At 47.7% G+C, this 12,447-nt stretch overlaps 1 protein-coding gene across 5 annotated transcripts in view; it reads left to right on the forward strand.

The window, feature by feature from the left end:
* RBM33 (RNA binding motif protein 33) overlaps positions 1 to 9,498 on the forward strand; it is a 141,085-nt gene extending 131,587 nt beyond the window's left edge. For all 5 annotated transcript variants that reach the window (XM_038559809.1, XM_038559810.1, XM_038559811.1 and 2 more), the window contains 2 exons: positions 6,346 to 6,434; positions 6,721 to 9,498. In XM_038559809.1, the coding sequence (XP_038415737.1) occupies positions 6,346 to 6,434; positions 6,721 to 6,769 (138 nt within the window). In that variant the 3' untranslated portion in view covers positions 6,770 to 9,498. The remainder of the gene's footprint in view (positions 1 to 6,345; positions 6,435 to 6,720) is intronic.
* Positions 9,499 to 12,447: the final 2,949 nt, after the last annotated feature.

Here is a 12,447-nt window from a genome sequence, read left to right on the forward strand (position 1 = left end):
AGCCAGTGGCTGCTTGGAGCTGTTGCTAAGTCACCTAACCTCAGTGTACTCATCTTAACACTTGAATTTTGCATTTTGCATTGGGGCTTATAGATCTCTTAAATGGCCCTTTTTGTTGTTGTTGTTGTTGTTTATGAAAAGGATTAGAGATCATTCTGTTGGAAATAAAGTTTGATTGAGGGAACTAAAAGCCAAACAGAAACAGGTTTGGATTATTTAATGCCTTGTTCTAATTAGAAAGCAAGAGGAAGCTAGGAAGGGGAGAATGAATTCTCTAGATTATATCAGTTACCTTTACAATGGGGTGGAAGGTGAGGGCCCATCTGCCCCTGAAGAAACCCCTGGGATGATGTATTTAGCGCTTACAGAAGGACCTCTTCTCCCACCCTGGGGAACACAGCAGAGTATGTGCATCATGCCAGTCCTAGTCCCATAGGATGATTTTGAGGGTGAGTTTATAAATATTTAAGCACCACATTCACAAAATGTCAAGTTTCTTAACAACAACAACAACAAAAATCTAACAAGTATAAACAAGTCCCTTCCAATGTTAGAGAGCTGAAGAGTGATATTAACTATACATTTTACAGAGACCTTTATAACAAGAGTCACTTATGCTTTAAGTATAAATACACTTGGAAGGGATGATGCTGGCTAATCCAGGCCTTCTGTCGTTGGCCTTCTGCAGTCCTGGCGGGAGGAAGAGTTGGTGTTGAGCTTCTGTGTGCCTGGACTCTGGCACCACCTCGTGTACACTTGGTGTCACAGCAAGTGGTGGTGTCTAGAGCAGGAAGGCTCCTGTTCTTTGGGGGCTTTAAATCTTTTTTTTTTTTTAAGATTCTATTTATTTATTCACGATAGAGAGAGGCAGAGACACAGGCAGAGGGAGAAGCAGGCTCCATGCCAGGAGCCTGACGCGGGACTCGATCCTGGGACTCCAGGACCACGCCCTGGGCCAAAGGCAGGCGCCAAACCACTGAGCCACCCAGGGATCCCCCTTTGGGGGCTTTAAATGAGAGGAAATGACAGTGACAACATGCAAGCTCTGCTTCTTAAACTGCGGCATACGAGAGGCTTTCCCAGTGTGGCGGCAGGCCTCGATGAGCACGTTTCTCTCAGACTAGTGCCGAATCCCTGTACACAGTACTCAGAAGCCTCTCTACAAAGTCCTTTTTAAAATTCTGTATTGGCTCATTGTTTACAGAATAAGAAAAAATGGCAAGATTTTGTAGAAATGTTGCAACCTGAAGGTGGCAGTGGCATGAGAAGTAAGGGGTGTGTTTCAGAGTTTCAGGGAAGATGGCCCAGTGAGAGCCACGTGGTGCTCACTTGTAGCTATGTTGCACGAGTCCACATCTCAGAAAAGGCTCTGCTTTGGATCCCCAGACTCTGGGAGGCACCTGCATCTTGCTCATAGGGAGGGCAGGGGACCACAGGGGGGCCCATGAGCACTATGGGCAGCTGAGCACACACCCAGCTGCTCTCTAGTGATTTGCACAGCTTCCTGCAGGAGTGACCTGACCTCTTGCTCTGTCCTGAAACACGGAAGCCAAGGGGACTCTTCAGGTCAGGAAGTAAGCTACTTAAAACACCTGTGGCTTTTTTGCTTGTCTTTATTTCCCTGTTTGCTAGGTTGTGCCTAAAATTGTGCCAAGAAGAAAAATTTGTTATCCTATAAATGTCCTGTTGTAAAAACAAAAAAGTAGTTTGCTCACAAAAGCAGAAGGTTTGAAATCATTTAATGAGAATCTGTAACCAGTTCCCCGTCGTTATCACTGTCAGCTGTGTTGACAACAGTCGTGCACATCTTCTCTGCCGCTCTCTATTCACTTCTCCCAGTAGCAGTCATGGGAGCAGCACCTGAGCTGGGCAAGAGTAGAAGTGACCCCTCACCGTGCAGCCAGAGTCACCACTGGGGTCAGGCTCTGAGACTAGGCTTTGGGGGCAAGTCCTGATGTTGCCAGTTCTTGATGTGTAACTCTTGGAGGGAGCACTTCTCCTTTGTGAGTCTGGGCTTTTTCTTCAGACTCTCATCACCACTCCTTTGTGACTGTCCCTTCACACCCTGGCAGTCCTGGGGGGATAGGAGAGACGGGCAGCCTCCACATAGCCCTCGAGGGGTGGCAAGCAAGACAGGACAAGGTGTGCAGCAGGTGTACCCCATGGCCATGTGTATGCTCTCGGTGGGGATGTGGGGGTGCTGGACAGCCTTCTAGGTCCCGCACATTTACTTGCTGCCTCTGGACACTGCAGTTCTGGAGTGCAGCTCTGTCCTTGCAGTGTGGCAGTGCTCCTTTGAGCGGTTCTGTGAGGTTGGCTCATGTAGGGGCATTTGACCTGTTCTGAAGATGCAGTTCGTTCTGACCCACTGTGGGGGGTTGGTCGCTGAAGTAGAAAAGGTTGGAATCTTGAGTGAAAGCAGTTCAGTTTTGAAGTTCAGGACATTTGGGAGAAAAAGCTCTAGGTGCAGTCAGTGTAGACTTAGGACAGACTCACGCCACAAGGTGTAAGGAGAATAAAGGCGTAGCCACGGGATTTGGAGCCATATTGGGCAAAGTCCTGAAAACACTGTGGCAGTAACCCAAAGGAAGAAGGGATTTTCAGGAGACCAGTGTGACAGCACGGGAGCTCTGAAGAGCTTGCATGGGTTCCAAAGGGCAGGTTTGTCCTGCAGGAGGGAAGCTGGACAGCAGCGTCAGTGGCACGGACTATGGGAATGTACCTGCACCGAGTCAGCACGAGCAACAGGCCCCGGGGCACGCGGAATCACAGGTGGAATCACAGGTGGATGTGCGGCACGTTGGGATTCAGGAGGACACTGGCTGGGCACCAAAGCAGCCTGTGGTGGTGGCACGCATGCATGTGGGAGGCCCGGGAGCAGGGCCTGACTGACAGTGTGAGCATGTCGGCTGCCTGCCCTTGGTGCTGTCCGCCTCTGTGGGCACCCTGTGCCATGAGGGGGCATAGGCCTGCTGGGCACAGGGAGGATCAGGTTGGTGGTGCCAGCCCACAAGGGGGAGCCTTCTGTACTCTCTGTGGCTGTTGGACGGGCCACAGAAGTGGCCCACCGCGGGTGTCTGGGTCAGGGCTGCAGTGGGACTGTTCTCATGCAGTAAGTTTACTTGCTTACTTTTAAGATTGTATTTATATATGTGAAAGAGAGCATGATCCGGAGGAGGGGCAGAGGGAGAGGGGGTAGAAGCAGGCTCCCCGCTGAGCAGGGAGCCTGATGTGGGGCTGGATCCCAGGACCCTGAGATCATGACCTGAGCCAAGGCAGACGCTTCACTGATGAAGCCAGCCAGGTACCCCGGAAGGGGAAGAAGTTTAAACAGATTTTCAGGGCCTCAGAACCCTGTTAGCGTCTCCATAATATTTTCGTTTCTCTGAGCGTGTGCACAGGCACACAGGCTCTTTCTGGAAGGAGAAGCAACTTCTAACAAGGGAAGGTGCCTGGGGCTCAGAGCAACACGGACCTTCCCTGGGATCCAGCTGTGGGCTGTCAGAGCCCATCAGGGCCGGACAGCTGGCCCCCGGTAGGGTAGCAGGGTGTCCGAGCAGGCAGCTGCCAACCAAGGGGTTTCATCTTGCATTTTGCTACATAAAGAAGGGCAGTTACCTGTTTTCGGGAAGTGAAGCAAAGGCGTCTTACCTCTGAAAATGAGGCGTCAGGATGAAAGTTGGTGTTCGCTTTCCGCCTGTGTGCCAGCATGGCACCTGTGGTAGGGGCCTGGAGAAACGTGAATTTGGCTTTCCTCTGGGTGAATTGGTGTTTAACTGTATGGATGTATGGTACTGATCCGTAGATGTATATAACCTCAAAGTGGAAGCCTGTGAACAGAAATAAGGCTTTTGGCTTTCGGTGAAGTGTCTACTTCCCTGCTCCCAATACAGAAATTACTAGTAGCTCTTATTTTGGTAGGTCAGACACTTCCTGACACTCAGTCTTGTATCTAGAAAATACTTGTTATTTAAAAGAAGGTACAAAAATGTAGATAGAGGGGAACAGATAAGCACATTTAAGGCTGTGTCCTCATTACCTATGCTGACTCCTTGAGAACCAGGCCGGTCCTTAGGAATTTCAGCTGGCCATGTCCTGACTGGCATCTCCTCAGTCAGACTGAGGTTTAAACTCCTTAGGTACAAATACATGCTCTTGCATCAGGCATTTTACCATTTTATGTGGTAAATGGTAAAAATGAAGCTTCATGCCTTCATTTCACATTGTGAAGTCACCCCAAGGAAATCACTCTAGAAATGTAGAAACATATTCTTTCCTCAGAAAAAAAGCATGGTATTTTCAGAGTCCAGATTCTGTGAATTGTAGAGTGAATAATTACTTGTGATATCATAAATTAGTTTTTCCTGTCAATTCCAAATAAAGTTCTTTTATTTTTAGACGAGGTAAATTTAGGTAAGTTCTCCTGACTCCCTCATGAGGTGTGTCACTGTGGGGGCGCCACTCTTGCCCCTCGAGCCCTGTGGTTGGTCCAGAGGCACACACAGGACCAGGAGGAAGGGCCTAGCTATGGGCTGTGTGCAGGTGCTGGGGTCACCTGGTGTCAGAGCTTCAGAGTGGCAATAGCCAGAACTCATCCATCCTGGGAGTGAGCAGCCAGATGAGACTGGCGGCTTGGAAGAGAAAGCGGGCCTCTGCCCCATACTTTGGGTGTGTCTCCGAGGCTGGGGAAGCCGCATGCTGAGGGTGCACCCAGGGAGAAGTCGATGACAGTCATTAAAGACCACGTTATGGCACTTTTCTTGTGCTGTTAACAGTAACTTTAATCATCATCAGTAAATTCTTCTGCTTCCAGTTTTTATATCCACAGAAGAAGAAAGATTTAGAATTCTGCTAAGCTCACTTCAGCACACCAGGCGGGCAGACACAGCTCTGTGCTCCCCGAGGGCTGCCCGTGCACCTAGTCAGGTCAGGGAGGAGTCCTCGGGTGGGGCTCTGGTGACGACTACAAGTGGTCTGTGTACACACCTGTGTAATGGGGAGACTTGAAACAGTTTATTTCTTTGTGAAGCACTGAAAGGTGACTTTGGGGAGGTGGGTGCTTACTTAGAGCTCTCCCAGTGGTGTTCACTGGTTAGACGTTCTGTGGTTACTGAAATGAAGAGTACGTGGTATTTTTAGCTGTGTGTTTCCATTGTAGATCTTTGACAAATGTTTTAAAACTAAATACCCACATAGGTCAATGCTTCTAAGGGTCATATGTTAGCATCAGTTATTTTTTCTGGCAGACAGAAGCTCAGACCCTGAGGCATCGAGTTGTGTGCTATCCTGAGGCATCGAGGCAGTGTGTCCAGGGAGCCAGTGTTCCGTTTCAGCTGCCGCATGCCCTGCCCTTTGCAGAGGCTGGAACCTGCTCAGTGCCCCAGATACACGTGCTGAGCTGCCTGCATCATCAGGATGCTTGGGAAGCATTAGGCGCTTGAGAGTGGGATTGGCTGATGGATCACAAGGTCTCTTCCTTTGACCTGTCCTTCACAGATCCTGGGATCCTAGACCCCAAGGCCTCAGAGAAAACTCAGAGCCGTGTGTGCGTCCTCCTCAGGGCCAGTGTGAGGACTAGGTACAAGTTACCTCTTGACAGTGCTTGCTTTTCAGACAATAAGATTCTTGTCACCCGATGGATCATTTCTTTCCATGTCTTCTTCACAGAATAACTTGGTTTTCACTGCAGAGTAGCTGCCTGTGATGGTTGCTCTTGCTCCTGAAGACTTAATTTGCGATGTCACTCAGTGATCCACTTCTAAGTGCAAAATGTGACCAGCTAGATATGTAAAAGCCTCAGTTTACCCTAGTGGTAATTGTTGGGTCCCCTTGCTAAATGGCAGTTTCCTCCTGTGTGATGAGTATTGCTCTTTAAAAAGCTTATTAGTGAGGGCCACACAGAGGATCCCCTGGCAAAATGGCATGCAGACAGGAAGTGACTCTCCACAACTGTCTGCCACCAAGACTCACAAGGTGGGTTGAGGGAGAAGACGGAGTGGCTCACGTGGCCAGGTGATGGAAGGTCTTAACACCAGGCTGGAAGGATATACATGCTACTCATGGGAATGACTGTTTTGGGATAGATACTCTGGATAAGATAAAAATTGCTAGGGAGGTACAGTTTTCTTTAATGATCCAAATGTCATCCTGGACTTAAACTTTGTGTTAAAGCTAATGTATAAATACATTGGGTGTTTTCTCTTTCCTTTCTTTCTTTTTCTTTTTCTTTTTCTTTTTCTTTTTCTTTTTCTTTTTCTTTTTCTTTTTCTTTTTCTTTTCTTTTTTTCTTTTCTTCTCAACACATAAAACATGATATTAAAATGTTTTTCTGTTTTCTTCTTCTAGAGTTTACAGATGCTTCCCCAGCAACGGAAAGCCATAGCTAAGTTCAAGGAACCAGCTCATGCATTAGCGTTTCAACAGAAATTCCACAGGTAGCCAGTGTATTCCGTGATCAGGGTGATGTGGGAGTGGGTGGGAGAACTGCTCCATGGCGTTTGCTCTCTGCCAGGGCAGCTGTGCACAGTAGTGCATAAAGGGTGCACGCAGCGCACCCTTCCTAATGTGGGTCACCAACCCTTGTTGTCCTGTTGGTCTCCGTCTGCATGGTTATAGAATTTTCGTTAATCCGGACCCATCATTTTACCTTAGTTTTTACCTTAAGTTGACTGGGGACATGTGGAGTTTGCTTGTTCTGACTGTTTCTTTGCATTTCCACAGGCACATGATAGATTTGTCCCACATAAACGTGGCCCTGATCGTTGAGTGATTTCTAGCAGGAGACGCTGACCTGACACTGTACACACGCTGTGGCATTTCTTCAGGAAGCTGCAGCGCACAATCCCCGCGAGCGCAGGCCTCTCCGCCCTCAGTCTTGCGTAACTGTTGTCCGGAGTGCCGGATGGTCCGGCGCTGATTCCAGCAGAGCTGAACTTGGGGACATGGCGGACTGGGGTTTGCTGTTAGACTGCTTCACGTTCTGTTGTCACCACCGACAACTACAGTTTTCGTTTGCTTTTGTTTTCGAAGTGCTCACAATGCATGTAGACATTGTTCTTCGTGATCGTACTGTGGGATCGATCACAGTGACTTAGAGTCAGGAAGGAACATTAACGTCACAAATTCTAAGTAGTTTCTCACAGCAAAGAATACTTGATAATGGTTGCACTTATCTTCAGTGCAGGCTAGACAAGTGTTTACCCAACCAAGCGTACCTTGCGCTGTCTTCTCAGAAAGCCCTCAAAAGGCTCTTGGAAAAACCTAGATTCAAATGTGGGTGATGATGATTGACAGTTGTATATCCTGGGAAGCAGGGTATGAGGGTGGTTGGGAATGGTGCCAATTGTGTGGCAGATTCTGCTTCTTGTGAATACTCCGAAAGCACCGACTGTGTATTCCCAGTTCCAGAGGGGCCTCCCCACCCCTTTACACCCTCCCCGAAGAAGGCAGCAGTCTTGGTAGACCCTGTCCCGCCTCTCTGGGCCTTCTGGCATCCCCTGCCTGTGGGCTGCCCCGCGGATCTGCCATGGAGGTGGATGGGTGGCCTGAGGCTCACAGACCTGTGTGGGGTGGTTTTCCTCTTTTAAATGCAGCCCAGAGGGGCGTATTTGTGTCCCTGGCTCGGTGACCTGTGACATTCTTTGGGAACCTGCTATCATTGCTTTGATTAACTTCTTGTGTTTGAAGGCCCTTTGAGCAGGGCTGTGCTATCCTTCTGCAGACTAGGAGCAGGCCACCCTCATGGAGTGTGTGTGTGAGGGATGGCTGCCTCATCGGGGCCACGAAGCCCAACGCCAACCCGAAATGTGTCCGTATCGCCACGAACCCACTTGAGGAGTTCTGGGTAGGTTCCCTTAGGCGAGACCCTTATTCCCCATAAAGCAGCCTTTCTTTAGTAAAATTCGTTCTGGGCAAATGTTTGAAAAGTGCCTTATTGTATTTCTGCTCATGAAGGAGATTCACTGTTCCGGATTTATTCTAATGTGGACCTGAACTATTTGAGCAAGTATTAGATACTAGGGCATACTCAGACTTTTTAGCTGTATTTTATACCTAAGATTTCATGTCAGGTTTATTAGTAGAATTAGAAGAGATTCTGGTTAGCTGAGCGTAGACCTGCTGTAGCCCCCGTGGCCAGGCGTCTTCCTGCCTCTCCGCCTTCTGGTGGGGGCTGTGTCAGCTGGTTTCCACAGTGACATTTTATATTCTTTCAGTTTAAGTTACCCGAGCTGGGGAGAGTGTCCAGGCCTGGTGAGGCTTGACTGCAGCGTTGATTCTGAAATGGCATCCTGTGGAAAGAGTGAGCCTGGAAAATGAAGGTGGTTGTTGGTGGCTACTTTTCAGAAGATTTTGGTGCCAGGAAACAAATGGGCACTTGTAGGGTCCACTAGAATAGACTCTGGCTATGGTGCCTGGCCTCCCAGGTTCCCGAAGGCCCCTGATGGAGCTGTGGAAGGTGGTGTGTGTGGGCCTGCCTCGGTGCTCCAGTGGAGGGGTTCCCGTAGTGCTGTGTACCCGCCCTCAGCTGGTTGACATGGGCTGTCTTGTCCACTGTGGTCACAAGTAGTAATGGGTGTGTTTATGTATTGAAAAAGCATAGATGATTTGGTTCGGTCCCCAGAGAGCTGTGTTGAAGTAACATACTTGCTAGCCTGGAAGCTCTTGGTAAGAGAGCTGCAGACAACCTTCCCACGCTGGGCAATGGGCAGGCTTTCAGTTGATGGACTTCCTGTATCACCGAGGACCAATTGATGCCATAAAATGGGATAGTCTGAGTGTGCTGTGGTCTTGAACCCGAAAAGCACCTTGTCTCTGGAAAGTAGGCACAGAAACACTGTTTTTCTAGTTAGTAATGATAAACTAAGCCGTCCTGCGTGGCGTGGGCGCCACTGTTGAACACAGACCTTGTGGCTACTGTAAGATCTGCTTTTGTCATTGTCTGAGTAGGACACGCGTGTCCGGGACGTGTGTGTCTCTAACTGCACACACGGAATCTTTCTCTTGCTGTGATTCTTGAAAGCCTTGGGCCAGGCAGTTAGAAGGCCCCGCTCCCAGTCTGTGTGCCGTCGGGAACGGCCCCCTGTCAGGCTCCCCGTTCCCCTGGCCCAGGAGCAGAGGCTTAGGTTTCCTTGAAGGGGACTGCGGAAAAGGAAAGAAGCAGAATTAGGAAGTAACGTTATTTCCAAGGTCGATACACTTTCCGCAGTGACATCAGACCACCGACAGCTGAACCCTCTTGGAAGATCTGTTGCAACCATTATCTTTGTTCTTTATTTATCATGCATTTAAAATGAGATGCAGAAGCATTTAACATACTATGTAAATATGGACCTTTTAAATTTAAAATGTTATTGGAGATGCTTTCAATTCAGCAACAATCTTAGCTCTTTGTTAGTTCTTTTGTGTTGTCTTATCAAAGTTTCATGGATACAGTTCCATAACTGTTGATGTGTTTGTGTGTATATTCGATTTTTATAAAGATGGTAGTAAGTCAATACATTTATCCTGACCTGTGTATTATTTGTTCCCAAATTCAAGAAGCTTAAAGTCAGTAAATAATCTATCGCATAAGGTAAACATAATAGGTAATTATGTGGAGCCAAGTTACTTTTTCTTTTTGCATTGTCTTGTTTTGATTTTGTGCTGTAATATAAGATCACGTAGCCGCTATCTGAGCATAACCTTGCATTACCGTTGGTCTGGCCACTTTTGTTAAGTCCTTCTACTGATACTTTTCTAAAGGAGAAATCCTGTCCCCCTGCCCCCCCCCACCACCACCAAAAGAAATGTTGAGGGTCCCCCACCCCTTCTAGACAGGCAGCATCCTAAGAAGATGCCTGTGCCCTTGCCCCAGGGGGGTAGTGGAAGGGTTGGGGGGCCTTGTAATAACTACTTTTCATTTGGGTCGTTCTTCTCTTAATTTGTAATGGTCCTGGATAAACAATTGTTTATGCTTGGTTCTGTAGCATTTTTAAATTGTGGCAGAGCTTCAATCCTGCACCCAAGGGTCTTCTTTCAAAGAGCATTTTGCTTAATTTGCAAACGGAACACTTTGTTGCCCATGGAAGGGGAGAGCTGTCTAGGGTGGAGGGAGTGAGGAACCACAGGCAGGGGGAGAGGAGAGTTTTCAGAATGAAAGAATTGTTTTAAGGATTATAATGAACTTTTAACATGCTGACTCTTTAAAGACGAGTCAGCCAGTTAAGCTGAGAGACACAGGAGGGTGGGCAAGCAGACAGCTCTCACTGGGGGATGGGAGGGTGTCCCCATCAGGGAGAACCAACCACCTTCCCTGCGTGGGCCTTGAGCTCTTCCTCAGGAGGAGGCTGGACTGGCTCCGATGGAGGAGATGGAGGAGACGCACGGAGGCAGGGCCTTGCTCAGAGGGTTGGTTTTGAGAACCTGTCACTTCCATTCTTTTTTTTTTTTCTTTCTTTCATTTTTCTTTTGGCTTGTGGTTTCTGTTTTGTTCTGTTTATTTTTTTTTAATTATTATTATTAATTTATTTGTTATTTAATTGAAGGTAAGCTCACCATGCAGGTAGACCACTGGACTGACAGGGACCCTGTGGTGGGCAGGTGGGCTAATGTAGTAGCCTGGGTGCCGAGTGCCTGGAACACCCTCGAGCCCCTCGTCCTGCTTAGTTCCCCAGAAAGCCCACACGCCTGGTGTCAGGAAGCCCATCCCTGGGCGGCCTGTGCTGCCCTCAGCAAATGGCTTTGGGCCCCCTGCCTACCCTACTGCCCTCCTCGGGGTCATTTTTAATTTTTCCTCCTTCCTGCTTGCAGGACTTGTTGTGGTTTCACATATTCACTGGGAGACCTAATCTTACTTCCCTTTAGTCAGGTAGAGTCATTTCCCCCCCCTCCCTTTTTTTGCTTATTTATTTGGAGTTGGGAAGGGACTTCTCAGAGGTAGCCCTTGGTTCTTTACACATTTTGAAGTGACATTATTCTAAAAGGGAATTTCCTGAATGGTGGTGGGAGGGGGTGGGTGATAGAACCCAGACCAGGAGACGTTGTCTGCCCTCCCCTCGCCTCTCCCATGAAAGAAGCCACAGGAGTTTAGATCACGTAAGGGAAAGTTTAGATATTTTACTGTGTTTAATGAGCATTTCGAGTAACCTTTTCAACTATATTTAAAACTTGTGAATGAAGTGTTATTTTGGACATTCGTAGATATGAACTCTCCAAAGGCGTTTGGCCTTGATTCACTAGTAAATCCTAAGGATTTTGTGTAAGGTTTTTTTGCAACCTATTTAATTGTCGTCATTTAAAGCGCCCATGGTTTTGTGTCCTAGAACCAAAGCAAAACTCACTGATTCATATTGGATCCCAGGTATACCTTCTTCTGGTAGCGTATGGTTGGGAAGGATCATTGATTTTACACTTTGTAACCTGCTTTTTCTAGAGAATGTTTTTATGAATCTTAACTCTTTTCTGTGCCGTGTTGTGGTAGGAAATCTTTTCATTAAGATGGGCAGGTAGAGCAGGTATTGATAGTGAGAAGTTGCTTTTCACTTTTATTTCTAACCAACTAAAATGTAAAAAGATCGTGTTGGTGTTTTGCTCTGTTTTATTTTACTAATTTAAAAATGTATGTAGAAAAATACAGGCCTTTTATGAGGAAACTGTAGTTTTAAATTTTTAGTCCATTGCAGAGAGTGGACAGATGTGCTATTCTGATATATTCTGTATTTAGTAATTAGTATACTCTAGAAAGTAGACCTTGACATTCTTTCAGCATGATTTCCTTTTAGAATTAGTTGTCATCGTAAGGGCACAGATAGTGGACCCTGATTTTAAAGGACTGAGTGTTTTGCAGTATTGCCTTGGAATACATAACTAGGTGTTGGAACCAGCACACACGCAACACGCTCATACTCTCAGCCGAAGAGCAAGTGATCCTTTGTATTTATAATCCATCTTTGCTTTTTACAGGATGGGATCCAGACTTGCTTTTCCTCTGTGAGGATTTTAACTCTCCGCCTTCGTCTTTAATTCCACACTTTAACTTCTAGGTTCAGGAAGAGCGAAGCCTGAAACCGTTCCGTCCCTCCTCTGGTGGGTGGCGCTGCCATCCTGGGCGGCCTGCAGCCCTGGCCTCCACCTGCCCCCCTCCTTCCTGTTCTCTTGCACTTCCGTTGCCCAACCCCCCCCCGCCCCCACCCCACCCCACCCCACCCCACCCCACCCCACCCCCAGCCACCACTGAGAGTGCCTTTCCCTTTCGGAAAATCCTTTTCTTTGACTTCCTCATCTCTGGATGCCCTTACCTCCTCCTCCCGGCCCTCCTTTGGTGATGGACTTCTTTTGCTGTTGGTGCTACATTCTTTTCTTGCTCCTGTGTCCAGTCTTAGCATTTAGAATTCCTCTCTGGGAGGGGGTATGAGAATGTTGTGAATATTTTTGCACTGTGTTTAAATTCGATTGCCTCTCATCCTTTGC

This window comes from Canis lupus, chromosome 16, assembly GCF_011100685.1.
Source record: "Canis lupus familiaris isolate Mischka breed German Shepherd chromosome 16, alternate assembly UU_Cfam_GSD_1.0, whole genome shotgun sequence".
NCBI lineage: Eukaryota > Metazoa > Chordata > Mammalia > Carnivora > Canidae > Canis > Canis lupus.